The 27,908-nt window shown below is 42.2% G+C and overlaps 2 protein-coding genes across 3 annotated transcripts in view; one reads left to right on the forward strand and one right to left on the reverse strand.

The window, feature by feature from the left end:
• The window catches only part of LOC123972812 (UAP56-interacting factor-like), a 21,502-nt gene extending 18,262 nt beyond the window's left edge, over positions 1-3,240 (forward strand). Inside the window, exons 4-9 of the mRNA XM_046052504.1 lie at positions 1,190-1,338; positions 1,628-1,700; positions 1,886-1,941; positions 2,142-2,216; positions 2,444-2,570; positions 2,714-3,240. Of these exons, the coding sequence (XP_045908460.1) occupies positions 1,190-1,338; positions 1,628-1,700; positions 1,886-1,941; positions 2,142-2,216; positions 2,444-2,570; positions 2,714-2,815 (582 nt within the window). The 3' untranslated portion in view covers positions 2,816-3,240. The remainder of the gene's footprint in view (positions 1-1,189; positions 1,339-1,627; positions 1,701-1,885; positions 1,942-2,141; positions 2,217-2,443; positions 2,571-2,713) is intronic.
• Positions 3,241-3,572: 332 nt separating this feature from the next.
• On the reverse strand, positions 3,573-27,400 carry LOC123972810 (TSC22 domain family protein 2-like). 2 transcript variants are annotated; one of them, XM_046052498.1, is made up of 3 exons: positions 24,868-27,391; positions 5,941-5,992; positions 3,573-5,490 (listed from the first exon to the last, which is right to left on the reverse strand). In XM_046052498.1, the coding sequence occupies exons 1-3, from the start codon at positions 26,733-26,735 to the stop codon at positions 5,125-5,127; spliced, it is 2,286 nt and encodes a 761-aa protein (XP_045908454.1). In that variant the 5' UTR covers positions 26,736-27,391; the 3' UTR covers positions 3,573-5,124. The 2 variants fall into 2 exon arrangements, with proteins under 2 accessions (XP_045908454.1, XP_045908455.1); XM_046052499.1 differs by lacking the exons at positions 3,573-5,490; positions 5,941-5,992 and adding an exon at positions 14,234-17,559 and having other exon boundaries at positions 24,868-27,400.
• Positions 27,401-27,908: the final 508 nt, after the last annotated feature.

A 27,908-nucleotide genomic window follows, 5' to 3' on the forward strand; every position in this document is an offset into this window, starting at 1 on the left:
CCGTCATTGAACAGGGGAGGGGGTCTACGCCACCACTTATCCCCCACTTACAATGCTGTCCTTTCATCACTTCCCAGGAAACTCAACAAACGTAACCTATTGGCCTCAGGTGAAGATACCAACGATGGTCGTTCAGTCTTGGCCACAGGTAGTCTTAACGACTGTAACGACTGTCGTCACAGCAACAAGGAACACTAACGAACCAGCGGTATCGATGACCCGGGCCAACGACCCCACTGAGGTTAAATAGCTGAGTTTCCCTGCCAGTCAGTCAGAACTGAAGAAGTCTTTTGGATGAGGGACGAAACGTCTTCCAGTATCTTCAACCAAGTCCAGTTGCCCTTGATTTTAACCTTCGTTGGATAGTAGGTCATATTGCGATTTTGACAAAGGTTTGGTTATTTGTTCAGCCCTATTTGTTGCCCTAAATGTCCTCAGTCACCATTGTCTGTATTAAATGTTTCTCCCATCCTAAATGACAGCAGATCTAATCTAAAACCATTACTGGCTAGTGTTAAAAAAATATTGTTATACTGTAGAAAATAATGCAGTTGAATGACATCACTTCTGACAAACTGTACCCCACTCTCCTTTAAACACAAACAACAATCATGTATTGAAAACTACAGCGTAACCCAATGTATTTTTCTATTTCAATAATTAATAAAAAAAATTCCATCTAAGACAACACTTAACTGGCCAAGATAACCATGTACTGTATATTAGGTTGTACTCTGCTTGGAATAATGGGATTATACATGACTTTTCTTTGTTTTGATATCGGCCATCAGCCGCCCTGCTCTCTGAATACTGGCATCGGCCATTGAAAATTCCGTATTGGTCAACCACTATTACACACTGAAATTGTGCAGATTTGACCAAGCTGATTAGATTGATTAGGTGTCACTGAGCTTACCTATCCTTTTTAAGAATTTAACAATGAAGCGACTGTTTTCTTCTGTCACCCGTTACTTTCATGTTTTTGTATCAGCTGCATCTCACTTAATTCCAGAGAGTAATTCATACATTCAGTATATTTATTTATTCTAATTTGAATGGATGTTTTGTTTACTGTCACACAGTACAATGAGCTAACCATGTCATCTCTTACTCTCCATTTGTTGAAGCAGTCCTGTTTCAAAAGTACGGCCTTTGGTTATACTGTACTTATCTGCACATCCACTTTCAGAAAACGAGACAGAAAACAAAGCCCTTCATTCAGCGCCCTGAAGCCCAGTATAGGAAGCCAGAGGTACAGAGGCGGCTGTACAGGCAGCTCGATCCACAGAGGGGCCAGAACGCGACATCTGTCAGGAGACCGTTTCAGCTGCAGCGACGGTGAGAACACCATCTAACAACTTGTGTACAGTACTATGGTGCACTTGTGCTCATGTAGTTCTCTCTGAATACAAGGGGAATTGTGGGAGTGGTGTAAGAAAGACTTAAAGAGATGTAATCTAAAAAGTAGTTTGATTCTAAACTGGTGTAAAGGAATAAAGATGAATCTAAATTTGATTCTTTTATGTGGTTAACTGTGTATACAGGAACACACACTGTACACTTTGCTAGACCTGCACCGAATACACCGCGGTATTTCAATACTGTTGTTGTTGTGTTGGTCCTGCAGACCACTGCCGTCTGTCCAGCATACTCAGAGGGAAGCACGCCAGGCCACATTTCTTTTTCGCAGAGGACTCAAGGTACATAATGGTTATGTGTGGCGTTGAGAGTTGTTAAACATCCTGTATTTGTAGATTTACCTGAATGTGTCATGGCTTTTCTGTGAGGTTATGTAGTATAACCAGTTTATCTTGGCATATTTGTACTTTGAAATCTATCTCTGGACTAAATCCACATGTCAACACACCACTGTGTTTATTCTCAGGTGCAGGCCCAGGTGCACAAGCCAAATCCTGAAATTTCTCCAGTCCGAACTCGCCAGTGAGTATTTTTATACATTTAAAAAAAAAAAAAAAAAATACCTAATTGCCTTAGTGTGTGAGTGTGTGTGTGTGTGTGAGAGGAAATCGCACTGAGGATATGAATCATTTGGAGGGGAAAGAAGACCATTGTTTGCCATATTACGGTCCGGTTCTGTTGTTCTTGTGTGATACAAGACAATGTTTCTGTTTGTCCACCAGGTGGCGCACATCTACAACCAGCAGTGGAATCTTGACCGTTTCAATTGACAACCCCACAGCCAGGACTCAGCCTGAGTAAATATCCTAAACCCTGCAGAATCTTTCCGCACTGGTATTAGATATCCTTTAGGAGATCATCTACTTAAGCATATTTCTTTATTCATAGTTACTGAAATAGTGGTGTGTTATATTGCATACATAAACAAATTTGTAAATATGCATGTTGGTTATGACCTTCACACTAAACATCACATACAAGACACTTCCAGATAAAAGTGACATACAGTGTGACTTCTTTGTAGGCCTCCCACTGCTTGGACCCTGCATCCCACAGTTGCCAGCTCTGCTCCCGTTAAGGTGGAAACAGTGGAGAAGAAAATACCAAAAGGAGTGCCTCTGCAATTTGACATCAATAGTGTTGGGAAACCGGTGAGAGCATGCTGCGATTTCTGCATGGTTAAGACACAGGAACATTTTAAATGCAGGTGTTTGTATCCCCACATTGTCTGTCTCAAAAATATTGCTCAATAACAGTGCATTAAGGTGATTCTGGTGTTCTTTTATTTCCTCAGCAAACGTCGATGACCTTGAATGAGCGATTTCGCATCCTAAAAGATCGGCGTGCCACCACATCACACAGCAGTAAAGGCAGCCGATTTGTTACTGTGGGTTAGCCAGCAAGAAGACCAGTGACGAGTAATCCCCTTTTGTCCTGTTAAGACCCACGCAGTGAACCTCACCTTTCTGATGAATGGGACGTGCTGACCCACTGACTGACTTTACTAATGGGAGGAAGGGGAACCGTGGGACAAACTGTGAGAACTCAAGTGTCAATGGAAGAGTTTGTTTAAAATAAGTCTCAATTCTTTGTCCATTTCATTGTGATGGGGTGTTTGTATTGTGAATGTCATACACGGAAGGAAAGAGGCCCCCCCCCCCCGAACCGTTGACACTGTAATGAGGACAGCTTGGAAGTATTTGTTTTCACAGAGGACTGCTATGTATTTGCCAGGGTGGCACGTATGTTCTCAGTACCCCCTTTTTGACATTTGAGAATTGTTTTGTAATGTTTCCTCAAATAAAGAAGTTTCTCTTTAAAGATTTGATATAGCTTCAGATTAATTTGTAGCACAGATGCTGAAAATCTTCTGGTGAGCAAACACTGCCATCTGGCTGTTAAACATAAACCAGTCACCTCTGTTAATGTTTTAATGCAAATATCTTTAGTTATCTAGAAAGTCCACTTACATGTTCTTTGCATTTGTAACTTTGTATCCTGGTGTGGATGTTGGGCTTATAAATGGTTGACGAGCCAGCAATTTGAGCCTCCCGACGTGGGCACATCTAAAAAGATTCATAATGTTCTTAACACTAGGAAATGTTTATGTACTAGTAAACATGTTCCTGGAACTTTGGAACAAAAGAAACACATTTTGGAATCTGAATATTGCTTTTATTTAAATACATTAAAATTTGCAATGTAACAAAACTATTGGCATATGAAATTCAAACACCATTTAAAGGAACAAAACATGGCTCACTTCATTTTTTTTCTCTGACTAGTGTCAGTGACGCTAGGTTATTTTGCTCTCCACATGACTCTCTGCTCTGCATCATTTTTCCCCATTTACACTGTTCACAGACTATCTTACAATAAGAGTGCTGAATAAAAATGAGGTAAGAAAGTGGTTTGAAGATTACAGATCATGCAGAACATGCCGAACAGCAACAAAATAGTTTTGTGAAGGAGGAAGTAAAAAAAAAGAAATGTGTGCATTTAGAAATAATGAATTTACACAGCTTTGCATCTTTGGTTACAAAGTAGGTTGAATGATTTCACAGCTTTCCCCCCCCTGGCCCCCTCAAACATTGGGAAGAAAAACATGAAGGAGGGGGGACATGGCAATACTAATTCACTTTTAGATAAAACTACCAGCAGAATTGAATCTTCATCAACCTTCTGCAGGCTCACGTTAAGATTTGATGTCAACAGGTGAAGAGTCACCTATCAAGGCTCTTAATACTATACAAAAATGTACATTCATACTGGACCTTCTATTGAGCTATAAATTGGCATTTGCAGAGCAAAATTTGAGTTAGTGTTAAACATTTGTCAATTTCTTTGTTTGCCTACATTTGTTTTAACAATTAAATATAAAGCGTTGCCCCAGAGCAGTATGGCCAATCTGCTGAAACACTGTAGAAGAAATGAGGAAACGAGTCACTGGGCTACTGTTAAAGAAGTTTCATGAAATTGTTCATTTATGAAAATAGCAGCCCTGTAATAAATAAAACACTTAACAGTAGAACTCAAAAGACCGATGCAAGGGTTGGACTTGATGTAAAAGTAACGGCAGCAGTGTTGCGCTCCGACAAAGACAGACTCTCTCCCACTTCTTACTTTACAACATGAAACAGCAAGGCTAAAAATAACCCTTTACCCACTCAATTATGTCATTTAAAAAAATAATCGGCCTCTTTTCACAATCACTCCATTTGTCCCTTATGTGTGGTGACCCCCCCCCTTCCACACCCATGGTCTGAGCAAGTTTCAGGTCAGGTCGCAGGCCGGTCAGGCTCGGGCCTGGTCCAAGAAAAGACATCTTGTCCACAAGCTCAGACATAGCAGTCAACCACAGAGCAGATGAAAAACAGCACCCACGACCTTCCCTGACATTCTGTCTCTACATACACTTTCTCTGTCTCTCTCTCTCGATGATTGCATTAACACTGGAAAGGCCCACAGTACAGATGCATACATGCTCACATTTCACAGTCACGCTTGCTTACTCACCCAGACAGACACACACACACACACACACACACACACACACACACACACGCATTGTACTTTGTGGTCAAGCTGGTGGCTAAGAAGACAAACATTTTTTTTTTCTTCTTTTTAATTTCACATACACTAATTGTAATAAGGAGAAGGTGCTCTTCTTTTTTTCTGCCCTATGTGAAGCAGGGCAGATGCACTTCAAGCGGAGGTGACGTTGGGCTGCAGCTGTTGTTGTTGGCCAGGATCGAGCTGAGGCTGAGTCTGGAGCTGCTGGGGTATGGGGTGGTGCTGGAGCTGGGGCTGTGACTGCGGCTGAGGCTGAACTTGAAGCGCAGACTGGGCCTGTTGCTGAGGCTGGCTTGGTCCTAGCTGGGGAGGTGTGGTGCCAGAGCTAGTGGCCGACTGGGTGGAGAGCTGAGACAGCTGCTCGCTGTTGGCCAGAGATTTCAACACGGCATTCTCCCTCTCCAGCACAGAGTTCCTCTCATACAGCTCCTTGATCTGCTCCTTCAAAACCTCCACCTCCTCACGCACTGCATACATCAGATGGCTTTTCACCAGGTCCTGCAGGAGATAAGAGCATGACATGTATTGTGCCACTGGGTGAACAACATATAGGACCTAACAGCAGACTTGCACTGATTTATCGTGCAGCAGGACCTCACAATGAGGTTCAAGGCTAATGGCTATTTTTGTTCATGTATTCATTATCTTTGTATTAAGGGTGCATTCAAGCTTAAAGGCAAAGATAAACAGAAATATAAAGACCCAATGGTTCTTAAAAAGAAGAAAATAAGTCAAGACAGGCACAAGAGCTGGATGGACTACTAAGCATATAAAGAAGAAAGTTCAAACCAGATGACCACAAGAACACAGTGGTGTATGTGTGTATAGATTTTGGTCTCTGATGCCATTGTACTTCCATGTGCCGCAATACCTACATCATACATTTTAAAATAAAAAGTGAGAAAACCTTACTTGGAAGAAATAGTCAATAGTAAATACATTACTCACCATTGCCTGTTCAATTTTATTATCAATGGCAGCAACATTGGTTCCCGAGGCCCTGTGAAAAAGACAAGACAGATAAAGTCTGGTCAGAATTCAACTAGTAGGTTTCAGGATTCTAAATCTTCTGCACAGACAACTTTCTACTCTCAGCACCATTTTCTTCTTATCAAATGAACAACAATCTTAACTGGAAACACATAATTAATGAAATAAAAAAGCCAAACCTGGGAAAAAAAGACAAGACGCTGGTGCGCAATTAATCTAACCAACCACCTTAACCTTTAAGAAATGTCATGTAAAATAACTTGTCATCAGTCTTTGTCATACCATGTATGTTATAACTCTAATGTAGGTCAGGTCACTGAGGTTACAGGAGAAATTAGAGCAGCTCGGCAGCAGATGACACAGCAGGTTAGAGTTAGTGCAAATGCATCAATTTGTGAAACTGCCATATTCAGTGTAGGTGTGGTAATGTCTCCAATGGCTGCCAGCAATCCCAATGGGTAGAAACATGTATATAAAATACTGGGATTAATACCCACATATACTCTCCGACCATGTGCAGAAATGATGAGCCCATTTCTTTTGTCCAAATCCTTTAAATCCATTACAAATGAGTTGTATTTCCAGACACTGCAACAGGTATTCTGAGATCCACTGAGTTATCAGCACATGCTTTGTGGTGGACATGCTTTCACTTAAGTGAATTTGCCACTCAACATTTTTTCCGTAGTGAAAAACCTAATTTTAGAACAACATTTTAGTACAACTAAAATGCTGAAAAACACATCAGTAAAGAACAACAAATCGAGAGATCGCCTTCATAAATATTGAGAGACTATTAAAGAAACCTTGTGGGCCTAAACGTCAGACCTGTCCCATCAAGGAAATGCTACTACTACTGAGTCTAATAAAACAAAAAATAAACATTACTATTCATGTCATTAATCATCATTGATGAAACAGATAAAGAAGATTATATCGTTTTTCAAATGTACTTTGCTTTATAAGTTATAACAACGCCTGGTAGCTTTCGCTTTAACTGTCTGCAGGCAGACAGAACTCGGCATGGATCCGGCCGCCTCCTGTTACCTGCGGCGTGTCCGACAGGAGAGCAGCGGCTGGCAGGTCGTGTGCTGGGTCGGGTCCCCGGGGCAGCACGGTGGTTTGTAGGAAAACGTGCACGGCATGGCGCTGACTGCTGCTGTATCTACATCGGTAGTAGCGGAAAAGGGGCCGCGGGATCGCACCGGAGGCGTTTCAGTGGGTTAACCGTGACCACATTTAGAATAATGAAACATGAACCCGCGGGTGGAGAAGTCAGAGGGCGTGACAGGAGGCGGGCAGACACCTCTGACATCTCTGCTCTGCCCGCTTCATAGTGACTAGTAACAGCAGCAACTGTTGACCTACTGTATTCAGGGGTGACTATGGGGGCCTACTCGTGCCATTATTACAGTTAACTTATTTAATAAATCCATTCAGAAATAAATGGGTAGTTCGATAACACAGATAAATCAACAGTTCAACCACACAAAAATTAAATGTATTAATTTAAATAAAAATATTTTTTATAGTAGTATAGTAATTCTTCAACAACACCCGAGTCCCCCACCCCCACAGCCTCCGATGCTAGTAAGCAGCGCACCGGCTGTAACTCAGGACAGACTGGGCCTCTTTCGGACTTCTAAGTTTGGTTTAAAACGCCGTTTCACAGATATTTCCTCAGCTGACTGGTGGCTGTGTGTGTGACACAGGCGCCGATCGCCACAATACGCTTGCCTTACTACACGTGTCTTTCTGTTAAGCATTTTTCCTGTCTGCCAGAGTGGTGGATGGTCCAACGATTTTAACCACCAACACCGCCAATTTACCCGTGGGTAGCGGGTGCTAATTTCATTCCCTGTGTGACACTTAAGTTTCTGTAGTGTCAGCTTCTGTCAAGCTTAAGGCCATTGTACAACAACAAGTCAAGGTACGGCGAATTTGATGCTTCCTCTGCAGACTGGTTTACTCTTGCATGTAATGGGACCAGAGTGTAATCGCAGCCTTTGCGGTTAGAAAATCTTGTTTTTTTTAATATTGCGATAATACCGCTAATGCAATTAATCGTTCAGCCCTAGTTGTGTTCTATGATCCTCATCTTAGTTTGGCACATTTGCTTTCTAACATTAGCGTGAGGTTAATGTAAATGTCATTAGTTTGCAGTTAAAAAATGGCTAAAGATTTTAGGTGATATGACCTTAGTACAGATACATCCATATTGGTATATATAAGAAATTGCTGTGCAAAAAATTGCTGTGTAATAATATATTGCTATGCAAAAATGCCAAATATGTTTAAGGTCATTCAGAAAGTGTCACCATCCTCATCAAAATTTCTGATAATATATATAAGCCGATATACAAGTAGTAGGATTTTTAAACTTTCAAATATTGATCTACCTATTGATTAACAGACCTAAATAATTCTGTATCGGTTGGGCTTCATCATGAATGTATGTTTATGCCTGCAAGGGTGATAGAAAAGCATCACCTTGTTTTAAAGAAGACCAATACCAGACCTCAGATTGACTATAGACTCCCCCTGAGAACACGATGTTCTGTTCCTCAACCCCATCCAATTTATGTGTGACGCCAGCGGAAGCACTCAGTAGATTGTTATCAGCAGGCAGGAATGTTTCCCATACCTCCGCTGCTATGAAACACTGTCACTCGTATTCCCTGCCCTACGACACTGCCTTTGATCTATGTCAGATATGACAATGGCTTACATGAGTTACATGCAAGTACACCACACAATGAACAGCGCAGACATCTGTTCACTAACACAGTGTCACTCTTCCTAGACAGACACACACACACACACACTTCATCACTTCGAGGAATAAATTACAAACAAGACTGCACAATTCCGCTGTTAGTGACCACTCATTAGTATCTCCTTCTGTCCCCTATAGACCACATTATGTGACCCCACACGAGTAGTTACATAACCAGAAAACTCCCTGACCCTGTGTTTCATTTAGACGAGGCGTAACACACAGGCTCTCCTATAGTTTTCCTCCCTAACAGGAGTTTTCAATAGTCCTGTGCCCAGAGGAATCTCTCACTCAATAAAGTACAGGCCCTGAATGGACTCTCTGGGCTACACCCTTGTTGCTTCACTAGTGGCTTCAGACAGTAGAGACAAAACATGCTCTACCATAAACGAATCACATTTTGTAGCCCAATATTAGCCTACTGAAATCTTCAAACCTGTTCACACTTCTAACCTCTTTCCCAAACTGTTGGGGGGCGGGGGGGGGGGGGGGGGGGGGGGGGGGGGGGGGGGTTACATTATGGTAAATAGAAGGCATACACTTCTGTACAGACACAGCTGTGTGACGATGCACATATTTCAACTTTAAAAAAAAATAAAGATGATTGATGATTCCAAACAATTACTACATAGTTTAAATTAATCTGTGTAGATATTTTATATTTTGTAACTTTGGGTGAAATTGTGCTAAGAACTATCAAGAGAATGCACAATTTTTTTTATTAAGTTATTTAAACTGTTGTCATGGTCTACACAGTTTGGCTGAGCATCAAGAGGGAGTGTCCTGCCAATGATCCACATTCAGATGTGGGGGACATTCAGTGACAACTGTCTGCTTTACATGATTTCACTAATGATTTCACTCGGAAAGACAAACAAAGTAAACCAGGACAGATGAGACAGATGGGAAAAATTAAGAATGAGCGCAGTGGTTAAGATGTTGTAAAAGGCAGCTGTTCTGGAGACACAAGTTCTAAGAGGATTCACTGATGAGTATTTCTAGATGTTGACGACAAAGGGCAGACGCTCCCTCTTTTATAGGAGAAACAGACCAAAGCTGCGATTTCGTAGAAGAATGTACATCTGGGATGGGAAGTTTGGGCTCAAACCTTATATGAACAGTGAAAATGCCCACTATGATTCCCCAGAACGCAATCCTGTCAAATTTTGTAAAATCCAAAGATGTTTTATTTACTATAACAGTTACTGATTTATAAAAATGTTGCTACTTAATTTTCTGCCAGTCGACCACTCAACTAATCATTTCAGCTCTTTTGTTATCGAACACTGAATTACCTTCCTGCCATTTAAAAAGTGGGTATGAAGCATTTTTCTCTCGTGGTTTTCCTCCAGCTGGCTTCAGTGGAGGAAACAATGCAATGATCTGACACTATTGAAAACAAATCAGGGAATAAAAGGAGAGGAAACTTCAAAACACTCATATGTACCGTCACTGGGACATGTGACAGGCTAGTGATGGGTCTGTAACTATGGAGACTCGAAAACATCAACAATGTAATAATACTTCTCCAAGTGATTTTACAGATTTTCACAGTGCCCCGAGCCAGTACTTTAGATGATGAGAAAGATGAGCAACTGTAGTTCTGCTTCCTAAAGTCAAAGTGGGCAAGGTGGTTTTGTTAAGTCATAATGGTTGGGGGGTTACTATTTACGTCAGCTGCAAATGCACCAGTTACACTGAAGCAAGCAGGAATAACAATCAAGTGAAAAGTATATTAGGATACCATCTGGTGCACCAAGAAGAAGTTCCAAGAAATACTGGCACTGGGTGGAAAATGTTGGAAACCACAACATGAGTGAGTTGTATTTTGTTGCTCAAGAGAGAGCATGCCTTGTTAAAGTACCACTCCTGACACAGATAATCTTGTTCAAGCCTCTAGATCTCATGTCAAAGCCAAAAACCTGTTTGGTCGCCTGACTTCATTACAAAACATGGTGAACGGATGGTAAAGCCTCCTCTTATGGGGGTAAATCAATGTCAGTATCATTGTAAATGCACAGACTGTGAGTCACAAATACAGTGGGGAGAACAAGTATTTGATACACTGCTGATTTTGCAGGTTTTCCTACTTACAAAGAACATAGAGGTCTGTAATTTTTATCATAGGTACACTTCAACTGTGAGATACGGAATCTAAAACAAAAATCCAGAAAATCGCATTGTATGATTTTTAAATAATTTGCATTTTATTGCATGACATTAGTACTTGATACATCAGAAAAGCAGAACTTAATATTTGGTACAGAAACATTTGTTTGCAATTACAGAGATCATACGTTTCCTGTAGTTCTTGACCAGGTTTGCACACACTGCAGCAGGGATTTTGGCCCACTCCTCCATACAGACCGTCTCCAGATCCTTCAGGTTTTGGGGCTGTCGCTGGGCATTGCGGACTTTCAGCTCCTCCAAAGATTTTCTACTGGGTTCAGGTCTGGAGACTGGCTAGGCCACTCCAGGTACTTGAGATGCTTCTTACGGAACCAATCATTAGTTGCCCTGGCTGTGTGTTTCGGGTCGTTGTCATGCTGGAAGACCCAGCCACGACCCATCTTCAATGCTCTTACTGAGGGAAGGAGGTTGTTGGCCAAGATCTCGCGATACATGGCCCCATCCCTCCTCCCCTCAATACGGTGCAGTCGTCCTGTCCCCTTTGCAGAAAAGCATCCCCAAAGAATGTTATTTCCACCTCCATGCTTCACGGTTGGGATGGTGTTCTTGGGGTTGTACTCATCCTCCTTCTTCCTCCAAACACAGCGAGTGGAGTTTAGACCATAAAGCTCTATTTTTGTCTCATCAGACCACATGACCTTCTCCCATTCCTCCTCTGCATCATCCAAATGGTCATTGGCAAACTTCAGACGGGCCTGGACATGCGCTGGCTTGAGCAGGGGGACCTTGCGTGCGCTGCAGGATTTTAATCCATGACGGCGTAGTGTGTTACTAATGGTTTTCTTTGAGACTGTGGTCCCAGCTCTCTTCAGGTTATTAACCAGGTCCTGCCGTGTAGTTCTGAGCTGATCCCTCACCTTCCTCATGATCACGGATGCCCCACTAGGTGAGATCTTGCATGGAGCCCCAGACCGAGGGAGATTGACCGTCATCTTGAACTTCTTCCATTTTCTAATAATTGCGCCAACAGTTGTTGCCTTCTCACCAAGCTGCTTGCCTATTGTCCTGTAGCCCATCCCAGCCTTGTGCAGGTCTACAATTTTATCCCTGATGTCCTTACACAGCTCTCTGGTCTTGATCATTGTGGAGCGGTTGGACTTTGAGTGTGTGGACAGGTGTTGTTTATATAGGTAACGAGTTCAAACAGGTGCAGTTAATACAGGTAATGAGTGGAGAACAGGAGGGCTTCTTAAAGAAGAACTAACAGGTCTGTGAGAGCCGGAATTCTTACTGGTTGGTAGGTGATCAAATACTTACATGCAATAAAATGCAAATTATTTAAAAATCATAAAATGTGATTTTCTGGATTTTTGTTTTAGATTCCGTCTCTCACAGTTGAAGTGTACCTATGATAAAAATTACAGACTTCTACATGCTTTGTAAGTAGGAAAACCTGCAAAATCAGCAGTGTATCAAATACTTGTTCTCCCCACTGTATATTACAATTTGTAAACACAAAACAACAGCCATAAACAGATTTTAAAATCCAAAGACTCTTCATGATCCACAAATATTAAAAAATTGTTCTACAAATATTCAAAATCCACAAAAACTCTTCATGACCCTCGTTAGCATTCTGTTTCAGCCCAGCCCATAGTCCTCCGGGGAGAGACCTTACCGAGTCAGTAGTTACAATATATACTGTTTGCTTTGTAATGCTGGAAAAATAGAGGATAGGATATCAGGTAAATGTTAATATCATTGTAAATGCAAAGACCAGTGTTTCCCATACACTGATTCACTTGTGGTAGCCTGCCACGATATCAGCGATCACCGCCACATTTATTTATTTTACTAGGCCTATTTAAAATTGTATGTCGCTGCAGAGCTGCGCACATATTTGCCAGCACAACCGTGTCATTACCACCCACCTTAAAAATAGTTATTAGCAAGCATGTAAGGAGTCTAGCTAATAATGATGTTACAGTTACAATACAGCTGGGTTGTCAAGGTTAGCAGGCTGTACATATTTGGTAGTCTGCATCAACTGCACAAATCTATTTGTAGATAGTTTTTAAAATTTGTGGATCATGAAGAGTTTTTGGAGTTTGAATCCATTTGTAGGTTGTGTTTTCAAATTATAATATATATTTGTGACTCATAGTCTGTGCATTTACAATGATACTGACATCGATTTACCCATATCCTCTCCTATTATTTCAGAGTTACAAACAAACAGTATATATTGTAACTACTGATGTTAGTAAGGTCAAGCCTCAGAGGACTATGGGCTGGACTGGGCTGGGCTGAAACAGAATGCTAACGAGGGTTTGATTTTACTCTGCCAGTGATTATGCAACTAATGTCTCTGTAAACTTCACCATCTACATTAACAGGACTGATGTTTACAAACTCCGGGTAGAGTTTGGTGTGTCCAATACATTGTTAGCTGTAAAATGGGAATGTCAATAAAAAGTCCATTAGAGGCAGAAAAGTTTACACTTGGGCAAGTGGAGCAAGTGGGTGAATAATTCATCTGAACATATAATAGTTGTCATTCCTTACCTCTGGCAGAACTGCCGGCATATTTAAGAGCAGTAATCTATTTAACTCTGTCTAAGACATGATAAGACATGTTCAGAGCTGAAGAGGCAAGGCCTGATCATATGCCCAAGGACAACAGGTGCAAAAGTCAATCTAGCCTAAACCCACAAATACCTCTAATTTGAAGGCGTACATTCTGGTCTTTATTAATATAGACATTATTATTCTATCCAAGTATGTAATGCGGAAGAACAGGACACAGTGCAAGTATTTGTGCAAATTGTTGGGTCGAGTTGGCCAATATGTGCGAGAGGAGTCAACTGCGTGGGTAACGTCATCTACATTCGTGTGTCTCGCGTTTGTGGCATCACACAGATCCTCTTAAATGTCAGCCATGGTGATACCAGAGGCTGAGGGAGTTTACTATACAGGGCTTGGATTTAGCAAAAACACCACCACCATGAACTATATCTACTGCACTAGATGTAGTCCACAACATGCGGGGAAAACAAGTGTGCTGAGGCAACTGCCACTGCAGTTTAAACATGACACCTTCAAGAAGCACAACAGCAGCTTAAAACATAAAATATGCCGAGACAGAAACAAATGAAACGGCATCGCCACTTCCAGTAGTATTTCGCAGTAAGGAAGCTACCATTCAGTCATCTGATGATATTAAAGTGACCACTGATGACTTACCTCATGTTAACATTTAATGCATTTGTTTTGCTTTGGTTTTTGCACTGTAATCACATGACACTGAATAACTTAGCACCATTCAATTAAACTGTGACCGTGAAATAAAATTAAACACATTGTACTTTCTTTATTTATTACCAAAGCATTTATCAGTAATACAGTTAAAATGGGGAAAATGTGAAAAATTACGTTGCAGGTCGATTTAATGTGTGCACCCCAAAATTTTCTGTTAGGGGCTACCGTGCTCCTGCGATCAGATGTGCGTATTTTTACTTTAATTTTATCCATGATCTTACAACTTCCACTGTTTCTGTATCACACAGCTGTGCATGTGGCTGAAGGAACAAGCAAGCATACGTCAAATCGATTTAAAAATGGTACGACTCGGGTGTAATTACAGAGTGAGCAATAGAAAATACGTTTTTTGAAGTTGAAATTTTTGACCCCAGACAATCTACAATGAAGCAAGTGATGAAATTGGGGATGGAAATGATGATGGCAAACTAAAGCAAAATTACGTACAGAAAAACCTGAATGGGGTTTCTACTGTTTTTAGACTTAAATAAACATAATTTAAATCATCTATTAAAATGTTTCTTGGCTTATGTAGTAAACAAAAAAAAAAAAAAAAAAATCACACCATTTAGCTAGTCACTGAAAAACTGTCAATCTGTGGATCACATCTGGTAGTGTTTGAACATAAAAATTTGGAATTGAGTAATTTTGCATATATTTTTAAACAAGACTGAGTCTACAGCCAAGCTAGCAGCTCTTTGAGGCTGTACTTAGGAACAGCTGTGCTTTGAGCTAAATTCATAAAAACACATCAGCAGAAAAGTTAGGGGATCACCCAATTTACTAGGATTCTCTCGCTGGCAATCATGAATCCCTAAACTTAATAGCAACACATATATGAACATTTTGCTACTGAATTGCTGTTGAATAGGCAACGTTTTTTATACTGTAAGATTTTCTTTTTCAGAAAAAACACAAAGCCAAAACTGATGAGGTGGGAAAAGAAAAAAAAAGGAAAGACAGAAGAGGATGACATACTAGGAAAGGTCTTCTGCCTGTGCTGCATGTGCCAAGTGAGCCACAAGGATACCCATACTTTAATTTGACAAAACAGTCACCATCTTACATAGTTCCACTGTGTAGCTCATGAGGTTTTATACATATTACAGTAAAGTTGCAGCAGTAAAATACCTTAGGGAAGTGTAAGTTTAGATGAGACAAAAATATTTCTCTGTAAACAAACATGAGTACATTAAATGCATGTTTGTTTCACAAACATACATGTCATTTCCTCTACGTTGCAGGAGAGGTGCTATTATATAACTGACCATGTGGTCTGACATAATTTCCATATAGGAACTTAAATAACTACATTATGGTGAAAAAGGACCCATAGGAAATTTAAAGTCAGTGTCTTGACATGCCAACATTTTATGTATATTTTAGCACGTTCTCACTTTCACAGCACTCTTGACTTGACTTCATCTGACTGATTATGGGTCAATACTAAAAGCCAACGGCAAGAGCTACCAAACACAGGGTCTCAAACAAGGACTTGGTTATTTTTGCTTCCATGGAAACAAAAGCAGCCCTTAGCAGAACAGTGTATCCACAACAGCACCACTCAAACAAAAAAAACAAAAAACAAAAAGTGAGGCATGGGGCTCATAACATTTGGGCAAACCGAGAAAGGAAAACATGGAAATGGAATTTAAGTAAAACCGGTATTGAGTCTACCAGTAATAACACTACACACGACATCTTAGTTTAGATAATGACATTACAATGTTGATTTACCTTTTGCATCTATAAACCAAGGTGGCTGAGGCAGCAAAAGGGCTGAAATAATTGTGTGTGTGTGTGTGTGTGTGTGTGTGTGTGTGTGTGTGTGTGTGTGTGTGTGTGTGTGTGTGTGTACACGTTGGCTGGTGATGGTGTGTCAGCTGTATATTTCTCTAAAAACAGTTTCATTTCCTGTCACTACAGATATGGTTTCATGTGCTTCCCTTTTTCATTTTTGTAAAAGGCATCATAAAAATGTTGAAGGCACTCTTCTCGCTCTACAGTGACAGGGTTAACAGTTTCAGTGTCCACATACGACGGTGTCATTTATCATTTGAATAGCTTGATGAATTTGAAATGTAACTGTGAATAGAAGTCATTAGACAGAAACAGTGACAGTGGAGAGGGTGTTGCACTAGAAACCAGGCCGCACTCAGGCTGTCTTTTAAAACGTGTATTACAGATAGCATGCTGTGCACACTCTTCAGCCTCTTTCACTCACTTGAAAGGTGAAAGCAACAAGTTGAGGATGTTGGAAGACTTTTTTGCCATCAACAGTCTTATTATAAAAGGTCATTTTCTGTAAAGAATGAAAACATTTTACTGAACAAATAGCCTTCTGAGATCTCCTGACATTGAGGCGATAATGGAGTCTAATATTGCAAGCTACATGGTCAGACAGGTTGTAAACGAACAGTTTTACCAGATTACTTACTGGGAAGTGAAAATCCACGTGAATGGTAAAATCATTACCCAACATGCCGGTTCAAAATGGTTATTGGACTTCCTGCTGCAGCTTTGATAATCTCCTACGTACTTAATGGGCCTAAAGTTCTTCAATGCAATGGACAATTAGAAAGGATATTTTGCGTGTGTGCTTTGTTTTCACTTCCAAATAACATAATCATCATTAGATACACAACCCTGCAACGAGGACACTATTTCTAAATTACCTCAAACCTAGTTTATTTCTGTATTGCATTTTATTGTTACATATTGGCAAAATATACTGTACACCCATACCAATATATCGGCAATTAGCTAATATCGGCCTGAGCAATTTATCGTTCTATCTCGGTTTTATATTGTGAACCGATTACCTTTGGGATCTCATTTTAACTAATGAAAATATCATTAGTTGCAGAATTTTTTTCCAATCTGTTTAACTGTCTGACCGCTCAGCGATGCTTGCCCTATTGGATTCTGTGCTGTTGTTTGTCTCTGCACTCCAAGATCTCAACAATTAATCTGCTACATAAGACAATAGAGACCATGGCCAGACTTGTGAAAATAACACCCAGGCAGTAAACAAACCAGAATTCTTAAGTGACACAAACAATTTATATTGTGACAGAAAGAAAGAGTGTGATGTTGAGAGAAAATTACAGAGAGGGATGTTGTTGAGAAGTCTATTTGCCAATCCTGCGTTTGCTGCCAGGCTTTGTTTCCAAACTCAATCCATGCACGTGGAGAAAGCAAAGCTCTCTGCTACTGAACACTGCACTGCACACATGTTGTTACACTCTTGTCCAGTCCAATCCAGTATAGTACTGTACCTATCACAGTGGGCCTTTGAGTCCCTTAATCTGCTGCCAGACTGGAAGGCCTGATAGAAAGCCTTGGAGGGGTTCCTGTGCCAACCACATTTAGGGGACAAAGAGAGAAGAGACAGAGATATGGAAGGGTTTCAAACAGTAAAAGCAGACTTAAGTTTGATTCCAATAAATGTTTCCTCACGCAACTTTATTCCCCTTCAGAAAACCCCTTCGCTCATCTTATGCAGTTAACTTGACTGGAGAAAAGGCTCTTATCTCTCTACAACACATACTTGTCCGCTGTGAACTGTGTTGAGAAAGTACTAGTTTATTCAAGCTGAAATTTGTTGACTTTTCTGGTTTACATACGGTCATGTTATGTAATTTAGCTTTAACGTTACCTCCAACATACCTGGTGCTTAGCTTCAAGTACACAGTGTTCTACGCCAAGGGATATATATTCGGAAAGGGGAAAGGAAATCCCCACACCAACCCCGAACACACACTCATTTAATCTACTCCAGGCTCGTTACTTTCAAAGCTAACCGTTTCTCTCCCACATTCACATAAATATAGATGCACACTGACATGAGCATATGCACACAGAGGAGCAAGCCAACGCAAGCAGAGTTACGCACGCACACACAAAAAGTATAGGGGAATGAGGGGTTGATTTACAGCATGTGTGTGAATATTGAAGCAGCCATGGTTCTTTTCCTAGAAATATGTGGCACAAACTCCCTTTGTCACATTACCTCATGGCTAAACACTCCTCCTATGCCTCTGCTTAATTTTACTTTGCGGGCAACAGCGCAAGAAAAACCTTCACACACACAAACACACACACACGTGTGGCAAGCACACACTTCAGCTATCGGCCGAAATCATCAAGGTCAGATGACTTTGAGTCCAGCAACCTCTTCATGAATGAGGTAAGAACTGGAGGAGTCATCATTCTCTGTTTTCAAGTTGCCAACACTCGGCTCTCAATGGCTCTCTTTGTAACTCTGAAATGTAACATGTCAGTATCCATTTATGAAAGCCCCTCTTTGTAAACCAACTAGTCTAAGTGTTCAGCACTCCCCGAAAAAAACCCAGAGTATGGTTTGTGAGGACCACAGGACAGAAAGTCAAGGGAGTAACCTACCAGATATAGTACGCACATGAGCAAAACCACCATATCTTTTTCTAAACATCTCTCTCCTACAGCACATAAGCTAACCTGACACAAAAGCGATGGTTGCACATGCTCAGGTTTTGCCCGATACAGCCCCAAAGCAAACGACCTGGCAGCAGGCGAAAATAACCTTTGGGTGCATTCTTGCTGGTTGATGTCACACATCTAGCAGGCCACTTCGTTTTTCCTTCAGTCTGCCTGGCTCAGATTCACGGTGTTGAACCTCTTAATAACCTTGATAACTCATTGAGCACAAAAGGGGGGGGGGGGGGGGGTGCAGGCAAAGAGCAAAAGAGGAAAGTACATAGAAAACAAAGTGATTTTCACTTCTGCGTTTAGGTGCTGAGGAGGCGTCACGCATTGGCTCCCACCAAAGGGGTTTTCAGTGCCAGTGGAGTAATTGACCTTATCCCCATGATGACCGCAGGAACCTCGTTCAACTTTTTTATCCTGGGCCAAAGTTCCTCAAAAAGTCCCTTCTTCCAGGGTACTTCCAAGAACTATCGGTGAGGAAACGGATCAAACACAAGCTGCTTTATTATGTACAGAACGCATTCAGGCAACAAGTAAGCACTGTTTGTAGGATCAAAATATCAAGACCAGAAAGACTAAGACCATTTATTTAAAGCAGTTATTCAGCCAACTTCCCCAAACTGAAACTAGAGGGATAGAGAGAAACTGTGCAAGCAGGACTGCAAGTGAAAGAAACTTAACTGAAAATGCACTTTCATTGCCATAATGTGCTAAAGTGTGTTTACAGGTGTGACAGGGGATTTCCACTGCATATGTGAAAAAGTGATGTCACTCGCAGACTACAAGTTTAGAAATGTGAGGGAACTAATTTCTAAATTAGTTCACCAGACCTCTGTAGCCCACTCCTCATCTCAGGTTGAGGCTAGCAGCCCAAGGCTAAATTAGCCACTACTAGCATAACACGCGCAAATCTCCAACCAAACAGTCGGTGGTCGAGTAGCATTGTGGGTAATATAGGCACCAGGTTTTGGCAAGGAAGGACAACGTGGAATGAAGAAAAAAAAACAAAAAAAAAACAACATCTCTTGATTCTGCTGCATACATTTTTATACCTTTTTAACTGTTCATTGTGACTCTGAGTCTGTTATAGGAATGCAATGGTAAATCAGTAGAGTACTCTTTCAAAAATATATCTATATCGCTCTCATCAAAGCCACCAGACTCCCTTGACAAAATATAGTAATTTTACCACTCTAGGTTACTGTATGACTCTATTTACCATTTAAAGCACCAAACACCAAAGTGTGTGGGGTGCACTGAGGCAGCGGTAGACCAGCAACTCTTTTTAATATATGGAGTCTGGAAGCTTTGAAGAGAGTGATATAGCAATGGTTTCTGTTTAAAAAAAAAAAAAAAAGTATCTTATTTTTTTTTTTTTTTTTTAAATGTCTGTCTCTGTAGAGATCCTTTCCACAATGTTGTGAGACACTTGATAACAATCTGAGCCTGTCCGTAGCAAAAACAAGCACTTTAGTGGGTGTACTTTGATAAGGCACAATTGCCTGCAAGGATTACGTTGAAGCCCTGTTGTGCTGCTGCAGACTGCAACGCACTCAAATTAAAAAAAAAGTTAAATGGGACCCAATTAGTCAAAGACACAAGAGGGGTAGGGTCTAGGTTGAAAAATACCAAAGTTAGACGTGCTACATGCTAAATGAACAATTTGCCCATGATATGTAGATGATTTCGTGAAAATAACCAACAGAAGCAGTGACAGCTCCATAGATCACAATCTTGATCTAAAATCGCCAATTGCCCAGCCCTAGTTAACTGACCGATCAAAGAAGAAATTTGAAGACACTAATTTAAATAAATACTACAACATGTCATGAAAATAATTATTAGTTTCTGGCCATCTGGTGAAAAGATACAAGTACAAAACAAAAGCTATATCACAGCTGAAAAGTGAGTCTTTCTAATCCTTCAAGTCACTTTAGTATAGGCTTTCCAAAACGAAGATTCCAGAGCAAATTCTCAGCCATGCTTATCTTCAACACGATACAGCACATCCCCAGTTAAACAAGCCAGTAAAACCTTGGACTTTGACGCTCTTCTGCTTTTCAGAACAATGGAGGGCCTCCAGACCTGGGGTGGGGGTGATGACTGAAGCAAAGCCTGCAGACATACAGACTAGTAACGCAGGTCAGACTACAAAAATATGCTGTATCTTTCTTTTTGAAAATAGCGCTACAGCTGGGAGAAGGCCGGGGGTCACAGAAGATGAACAACCTGACTAGTGTACACAGAAACACATACCATACACAGTCAGTGGGTTGAAGAGTTCATGGCAGGAGCAGAAACTTCATTATTACACGATTGTTGAATATACCCAGCTCAAAAAGCAAAGTATTACAGCATCAGTGGTTCATTACTATTCAGGCCAAAGATGTTAAAAAAAAAAAAAAAAAGAAAAAAAGAAAGTGCTCCGTGAGGCACTCTGGATAAAATGTGCCCACCAAATGTCATACGATATGACCAGAGAGCCCCAGTGCGGAAGCTGGGAGAGAGCTAAGGAATATTAAATGAACAGAAGGTGGAGAGCAGTGTCAGGGACTCTGACTAAAAACAGGATACAGCAGTAAAGCAAAGGGTCACAGAGGGGAGGGGAAGCCTTTGGTACATGCTGTCTCTCTGTGTCACTCTCTCACACATACACCCACACATACACCATGACTAAAAATGAATATGATGTTAACATCTATAGTGAATTTCTCCAAACGTAATGTCTCAGTTCCTCAGTGAGTGGCCCCTACCCCCATCATGGATAATTGTGTGCACACAGAGTCAACCCATCCCCTTTTTAAAGACACACCCCTCATGCACCCACACAGACACAGTCCCTCAATTCACAGTGGCAGTAACTGCTCCACTACTTCGCAGGCCAGGACCCCTCCCCCCTCTCCTCTCCTACCTCCTAAGGAGTACGATTTTACATAAGCTCCCATTCTGGGAGGACAATAAACCATACCTCCACACAGCATGAGTTCAATTACACACAGACTGCAGATGTAATTTACATCTATGCAAATGATCCCACAAAATAGAAACAACTCCTCTGTGGGTGCAACAAAGATATTGTGACAATCAACCAGTGTTATTTTACGCCTTCAGATGTGGAAACCATCTGGGAAACATTAAGCTGAGCGAATCATATGAGAACCACATCTTCAATCTCTGGTCTCCATCTCCACTGTTTTACTTTAATTACCTGCAGGGGAAACCACAGGGTGGAGGAAGATAGGGACAAACAATACCAAATGACCAAGAGAGGTCTTCTATGTTGTGCGAGCTGTGTAAAGGCTGCAAACTTCCCTAACATGCAGTCAAAGCTGTGTGCATGTGTGGGATGCATGCACATAATATTTTTCTGTGTTGTACAGATTATAGATATTAGCTACTGAAGGAATCCATTTTTGGAGAAAATAGAAAAGTGGTTTTGGTGCGTGGAGTAGTCAGAATCAAAATAAACACCAGAGCAGAAATGTAGAAATTAAGCAAGAGACAAAAAAACGCTGGGGGAGAGGTGGGGGTGTATGGAGCATAACTTAAATGCCAGCTGAAGTGAGGCACAAGTTTCACTCAGCAGCTTCTTCCACTTCTTTTGAGCATACCACAGTTGCTGCTGCAAAAGGAATGTCATTCAGCACCTCATCAGTACATAAACAACTGTCTCGTCTTGTCTGTCAGTCAGTGGGGTAGTAGGTAAAAAGTACAGGCCGCACTGATGCTGCACCAGTGGAAAAACTATGAAGCAGCAGCAGCCACACCAGTCAGCTAGGCCTCACAGTGACTTGTCCAGCATGCCCACAGCTCTTGCAGGGGGGTGGGGGGTGGGGGGTGGGGGGGGTGCATGCCTACAACACACTGGGGTGTGTGTTAAAGTTCACCCACGTTGTTGCAAAAGAAAAAGGGGCCATGACGTGACAACAAGCACAGTTGGTCGACACACCCCACTGTCAGGTCTCTTATCGGAAGAATAGGCACAGTGGAAAGACTACTGCTCAATGTCTGATAGGGTCTGACTGTCGTAAAAGACTTCTGCTCTTATCAGCCTGGGAGCTGGTTCCTCTCACAAACAGTACTTAGGTACTTCAAAAGTCAGTTGCATTGTCACATACCTGTTTTTAATGGCACAAATGGCATATACGTACATCTAAACTAATTTGGCCTGTTATTACAAAGTAACTAAGAGGTCATGTGAAGAGCATATGAATATATAAATTTAAATTGTCTGAACAAGTAGAACAAGTATTCCATAGTCTAAACCAGAGGTTTCCAAACTGTGTTTTGGGGTGGGAGGGCGGGCAAAGATATCGCATAATGTGAAAGGGACAGGTGATGGCCTGTGTTCTAAAAAACAAACAGGATTTTTAATTGTTTTTGGCCCATTGATTTGACCTGCTGACCAACATGATCAATACAGGACCAAGTGGCAATGACTGTAAAAAAAAATAAATAAATAAAATACAATCTATCAATGACAGTGTCAGAAGCAACTTTGACACTTAAGTTTTCAAAGCCTGACACTTTGATGTCTAAATGTCACCATGGATGTGGGCTACAGCTTGAGCCCTATTTTTATAGCTTGTATTTGTTTAGATTTTGGCAAACTGGCTCCATTGAAAGCATGCAGAATTAGCTATTAGCAGTTTCTGTTTGCAATGTAGATGTACAGACAACTATCACTGCAATACACTAAAAAAACCCCATCAAAAACGTGATGATTATCAGGCAAGTTAAGAAATTATAAAGATCAACTATTTTTCTCTGTTAATTAAGTGGATTTATGAAGTTTTTTCACAGTGAACATTGGAGATAATGATATCCTCTGAAGGTGTATGTCAATTTAATAATTCATACAGATAAATACAACCAAAGCAGCCATCGTTGTAGATGTTTAAGAATTGAAATGTTGGATTAATCTTTTAATTTAGTATATCAGATTGTGGTTTCTTTTCATCTGCAAATGGCAAAATATAGCATTTGTGTCCATGTGACTCATAAAGCATTCTTCTTTTTCACGAGTTATTATAGGTCATTTACTTCCTTTCCAAAAAGTATCCTTTTTGCGCTTAGTTTCACTTGTAGTAGATGGCACGAAGAAGCGGATATGATACAGTAACTGAAATCTCTTAGCGGTATTCCATTTACTGTCTTACAGATATATCAGATATACCAGACAGGGTATGCAGACTGCAGAACACTGGCACTACATTTTTCTTCAAGTGGGTGGGAAACCTCTGGTTTTGAGTTATGTTTTATCAGTCTCTGATCACCATTTTGATTTTCTTTTCTGTACCATCAGACCAACCAAACCTAAATTGTTAAGTGGCTTTACACACTGAGCCTGTGCAACCTGAAGGACCACTCTACAACATAATATCTGTAGTATAACTGTTATTTCGGCCAATACTCTAAAATCATCTGTAAACACATTCCTGAGGGGAGCCTAATGGGGCTCTGAGTGGAAACCATGATATCATAAATGTGGCAACACAAAATCAAACACTCATATTTGCACTAGAAAGTCTGTTCCGGAACAGGAACAAACTTATTAAAAGGTCAGGCATGCAGCACATTAACAGAGTGCCACGGGAGTAGCTAATAGAAAGCTGGGCTAACTCTATGCACAGTAGCAACTACAACACATATTTGATGTTTGCAGCCAAGGCCATCACCTCTGGCACTGTCCAAGAGGGTGATAGCTTAAGTGGGAGGGAAAGGACACATAACACAAATACACACCCTTGTACACAAGGAAACAGTATTACAGGAGTCATGTGTGTGTTTAATAAGTTGTTGCCTATGCAGTGGAAGCCATGGCTGTTCTCAAGTGTGCTACACTCAACTTACTTCTTTAGGCCCTAATGAAAAACAACAAACATTAAATTTCCTTCCTGCATGCCACTTCTCTCATCCTTCTACATGCTCCCCTCCCTCCAAACCTCCCTGAAACTATGGGGAAAACCCCATTTGTTCATCTGACAACCTAAATGACCAACTCTAAAACACACATTGGCTTTGCTATGGCCTCTTGTGATCACAGCAAATTGCCAAACATACCCTCTATAACAAGCTTATCCCCAATGTACACTGGTATACACACAGTTAGGCCTGTATGCAACTGTGTGCATTATGGATAATGTTGCACAGGCATGGTGATGATGAGAATTTTAGGATCTAGAAACTGTTACCTGTCCACATCTCCGTCGAACGGTATGTGGATTCCAAATAGACTGACAGTTGGAGTGGTGAGCTGCAGGCTCTCAGGCATGAAGGGTTTCGCCGGTTCCTTCCCAGACACAACAGGAGACTGCGCGTTGACGAGACCCTCTGATTTCCCTCCATCTTCACCCTCCATATGTCCATATCCAGTTGCTGGGAGGCCCTGCACCCCAAAAGCCACTGGAGTCTTGCTGTGGGGTACCTGAACCTGAGGCAAACTGGAGGTTGTCACGTTTGGCATGGCCGCACTGGAGGCACTGGGCACAGCAGTGGGCACAGTGGTGGGCACACTGGAGCTCACTGCGATGGCAGGCACATTTTGTACACTGGAGGATGTAGTGTGGAGGCCGTGGGGTTGAGGCTGTCCAGCGGCTGCATACTGACTCACAGTCTGCTGTTGCAAAATGGATCCACCAACCAGTGTGGAGCCTCCGCCACCTCCCATTCCTCCTGTGTGCTGCTGCAAGAGGCCCGGGGCTGGCTGTCCGGTAGGTACAGATCCACCTCCTGCTGCTGCAACGTCTCCAACCTGACTTGGCACAGAAGCCCCTCCAGAGGCTTGAGGAAAGACCGAAACGAGTCCTTGTCCCACAGGCTGTGGACCCACAGAAAGGCCGGACACTGGGAGGGACTGGCCTGTGGAAAGTCCTGGCTGCATGGAAATGGGCTGGTGCTGCTGATAGTATTCCGTCTGGTTCTGTAGCAGTCCAGGAGACTGGCTGGTTAGGTGGTGGCCCATAGGAAGCTGCTGCTGCTGATGCTGGGGAGGGTAAGCAATGGGCTGGGCTGAAGGAGGCATGATGGGGGACTTCTGTGTGTGGACACCAGATTGAGGCAGGCCATTTTGTCCGACAGGCAACGTGCTCTGGGGAGCAGAGGGCTGGAGACCTCCCACTGCTGGCTGAGCTGGGACAGCTGCAGGTTTGCTGTTGGAGAAAGCACTCTGCGCGGACGACTCACTAACACCCTGTTGCCAGGCACTGTAGTTCTGAAGGTGAAGTTGTTGCTGCTGCGGTATTGTCTCCACTGAATGCATGCGGGATGCAGAAAGAGAAGTATCTGCCATGGAGCCCAGGCCCTGACCAGACTGTGTTGCTGGCGCGACCACAGATCCTCCTGTGTGCCCCAGCCCACTGTCTCTGTCGGCAGCAGGGTCCAGTGCTGCACTGGCGTGCCTAATGCTATCTACAGTCCTACTAACAGCAGAGCTCTCAGAGTCTTTCTCATAAAACTCTGTACACGTCCACCTGCCTCTTCGAAAGGGTTCTCCAGTACCATGATCAAGTTTAATGACCCTGAACCGTGAAGTGCAACTCACCGTGGAGGTGGCAGGAGCTGAACTGGTCACTGCAGGGGGTTGGGATGTGTTTACTGACACACTGGCTTGGCCAGCGCTGGCTGCTGGAGCAGCCTGTTGCAGCATTCCCCCCGACTGAGTGATGAGGGGTAAACCAGGTGCAACGCCAATCCCCGGCGGCTGCTGACCCCCTTGAATGGAGCCTGACACTCCAAATTTTCGAAACTCCACAATAGGATTGCTTGACAGCGCAGACAACTGACTGGGCTGAGGTATGTGTGATGGTGCCATAACACTGACTGCCTCCGGCTCTCCAACATTATTCAGCGCTTCTTCGGATGAACTTCCGTCGCACGCAGGCTCGTACTCACCCCGTGACATGTCGTACAGGCCTATTTCAGACGACACATCTTCAGTCCGTGACTCATCTGGGTCGTCCAGACTCTCCGTGTCGTCGGCGGCACCTATAGCCGCCACCTGGGCCTGAGTCACACTTGTGATCTGAAAACAGCTCTTTTTCTTGGCCGGCATTCTCGACATATTGAAAGCCTGATTCCGAGTCCCGTATGGGTATGTTTATCCTCCGTCAGAAAGGGACGAGCTGATTGTAACTCCTAAAAGCTCAGATCATAATTAAACACCACACATCTATTTTACTCAGCGTCACACTTAAATGTACTCGAGATGAATCTCCGCCATCCCTCTTCCTCTCTTGGTCTCCTGTTGCGGTTCATGAGCGCATAACGCAACGCCACACTTCGCCTCGTCTTGTCCAGCTATGCAGCTTTCAGCCTGTCAGATGATTGATCCACAGATATCGGTCAGTCCGGACCGGCCTGCTAATGTCCCGGTTCTGCAGTTGTCAAACGGCCGTTGTCGCAGAGTGTGTTGCCCAGCTGTAGGAGCTACTTTAGGCTGAGGAGGGCCTGCAGCCCTCCACTCACTGAGCTAGCTAGCAAGTCAAGCCAACTGGCTGCTGCACACTCCCCCTACGTCGGAACAAGTATGTGAGACATCTTCCCGAAAGCAGTCCTTTGTGCGCGCTCCCGTCACCAGCTTAGATTCATTCGGTGGCGACACTTTCTTTACTGTCGAGGGAAGAAAACGCTCTTACATTTCACGCTTTAAACAAACGACAGCGCCTACAGTTACCTCCCTCACTCAGTCACTCTTGACAAGATGGCTATGTTGTATGCAGCCGCGCTGCATCGTGGGTAGCTGGTGTGCGCAAGGATGTTTACGTAGGAGGCGTTTGAGAATCCCCACCGCATGCTGCCTTCACAACACCGTCGGAAAAATCTGTAATTGAATCAAAATACTATTGGGAAAGTGAAGTGGTCGTCAATCCGTTGACACCACCACGTCTAACAATTCATCACCAACAATTCTGATAAATGATTCATCATTTAAGTAAATTTTCAAGCAGAAATGCCAAAGATTCTCTGATCCCAGCTTCTCCAATGTGAGTATTTGCCATTTTACTCAGATGATCCTTTCATTGTCAATGCAATATCTTTCGGTTTTGTGCTGTAGGTTGAACAAAATAAGTTAACTGAAGAAAAATCGTGAAATACATTATCTGACAATATTCTGACTATTATCTGACGCCTTAGTTTAAATGATAAATTGATTGATCAAAAACACAGTCAACAGGTGTGTTGGTGATGGAAACAATTGTTTGTTGCAGCCCTAACTGCTAGGCCGATATTTCCT

This window comes from Micropterus dolomieu, linkage group LG06 (assembly GCF_021292245.1).
Source record: "Micropterus dolomieu isolate WLL.071019.BEF.003 ecotype Adirondacks linkage group LG06, ASM2129224v1, whole genome shotgun sequence".
In the NCBI taxonomy this organism is placed as follows: domain Eukaryota; kingdom Metazoa; phylum Chordata; class Actinopteri; order Centrarchiformes; family Centrarchidae; genus Micropterus; species Micropterus dolomieu.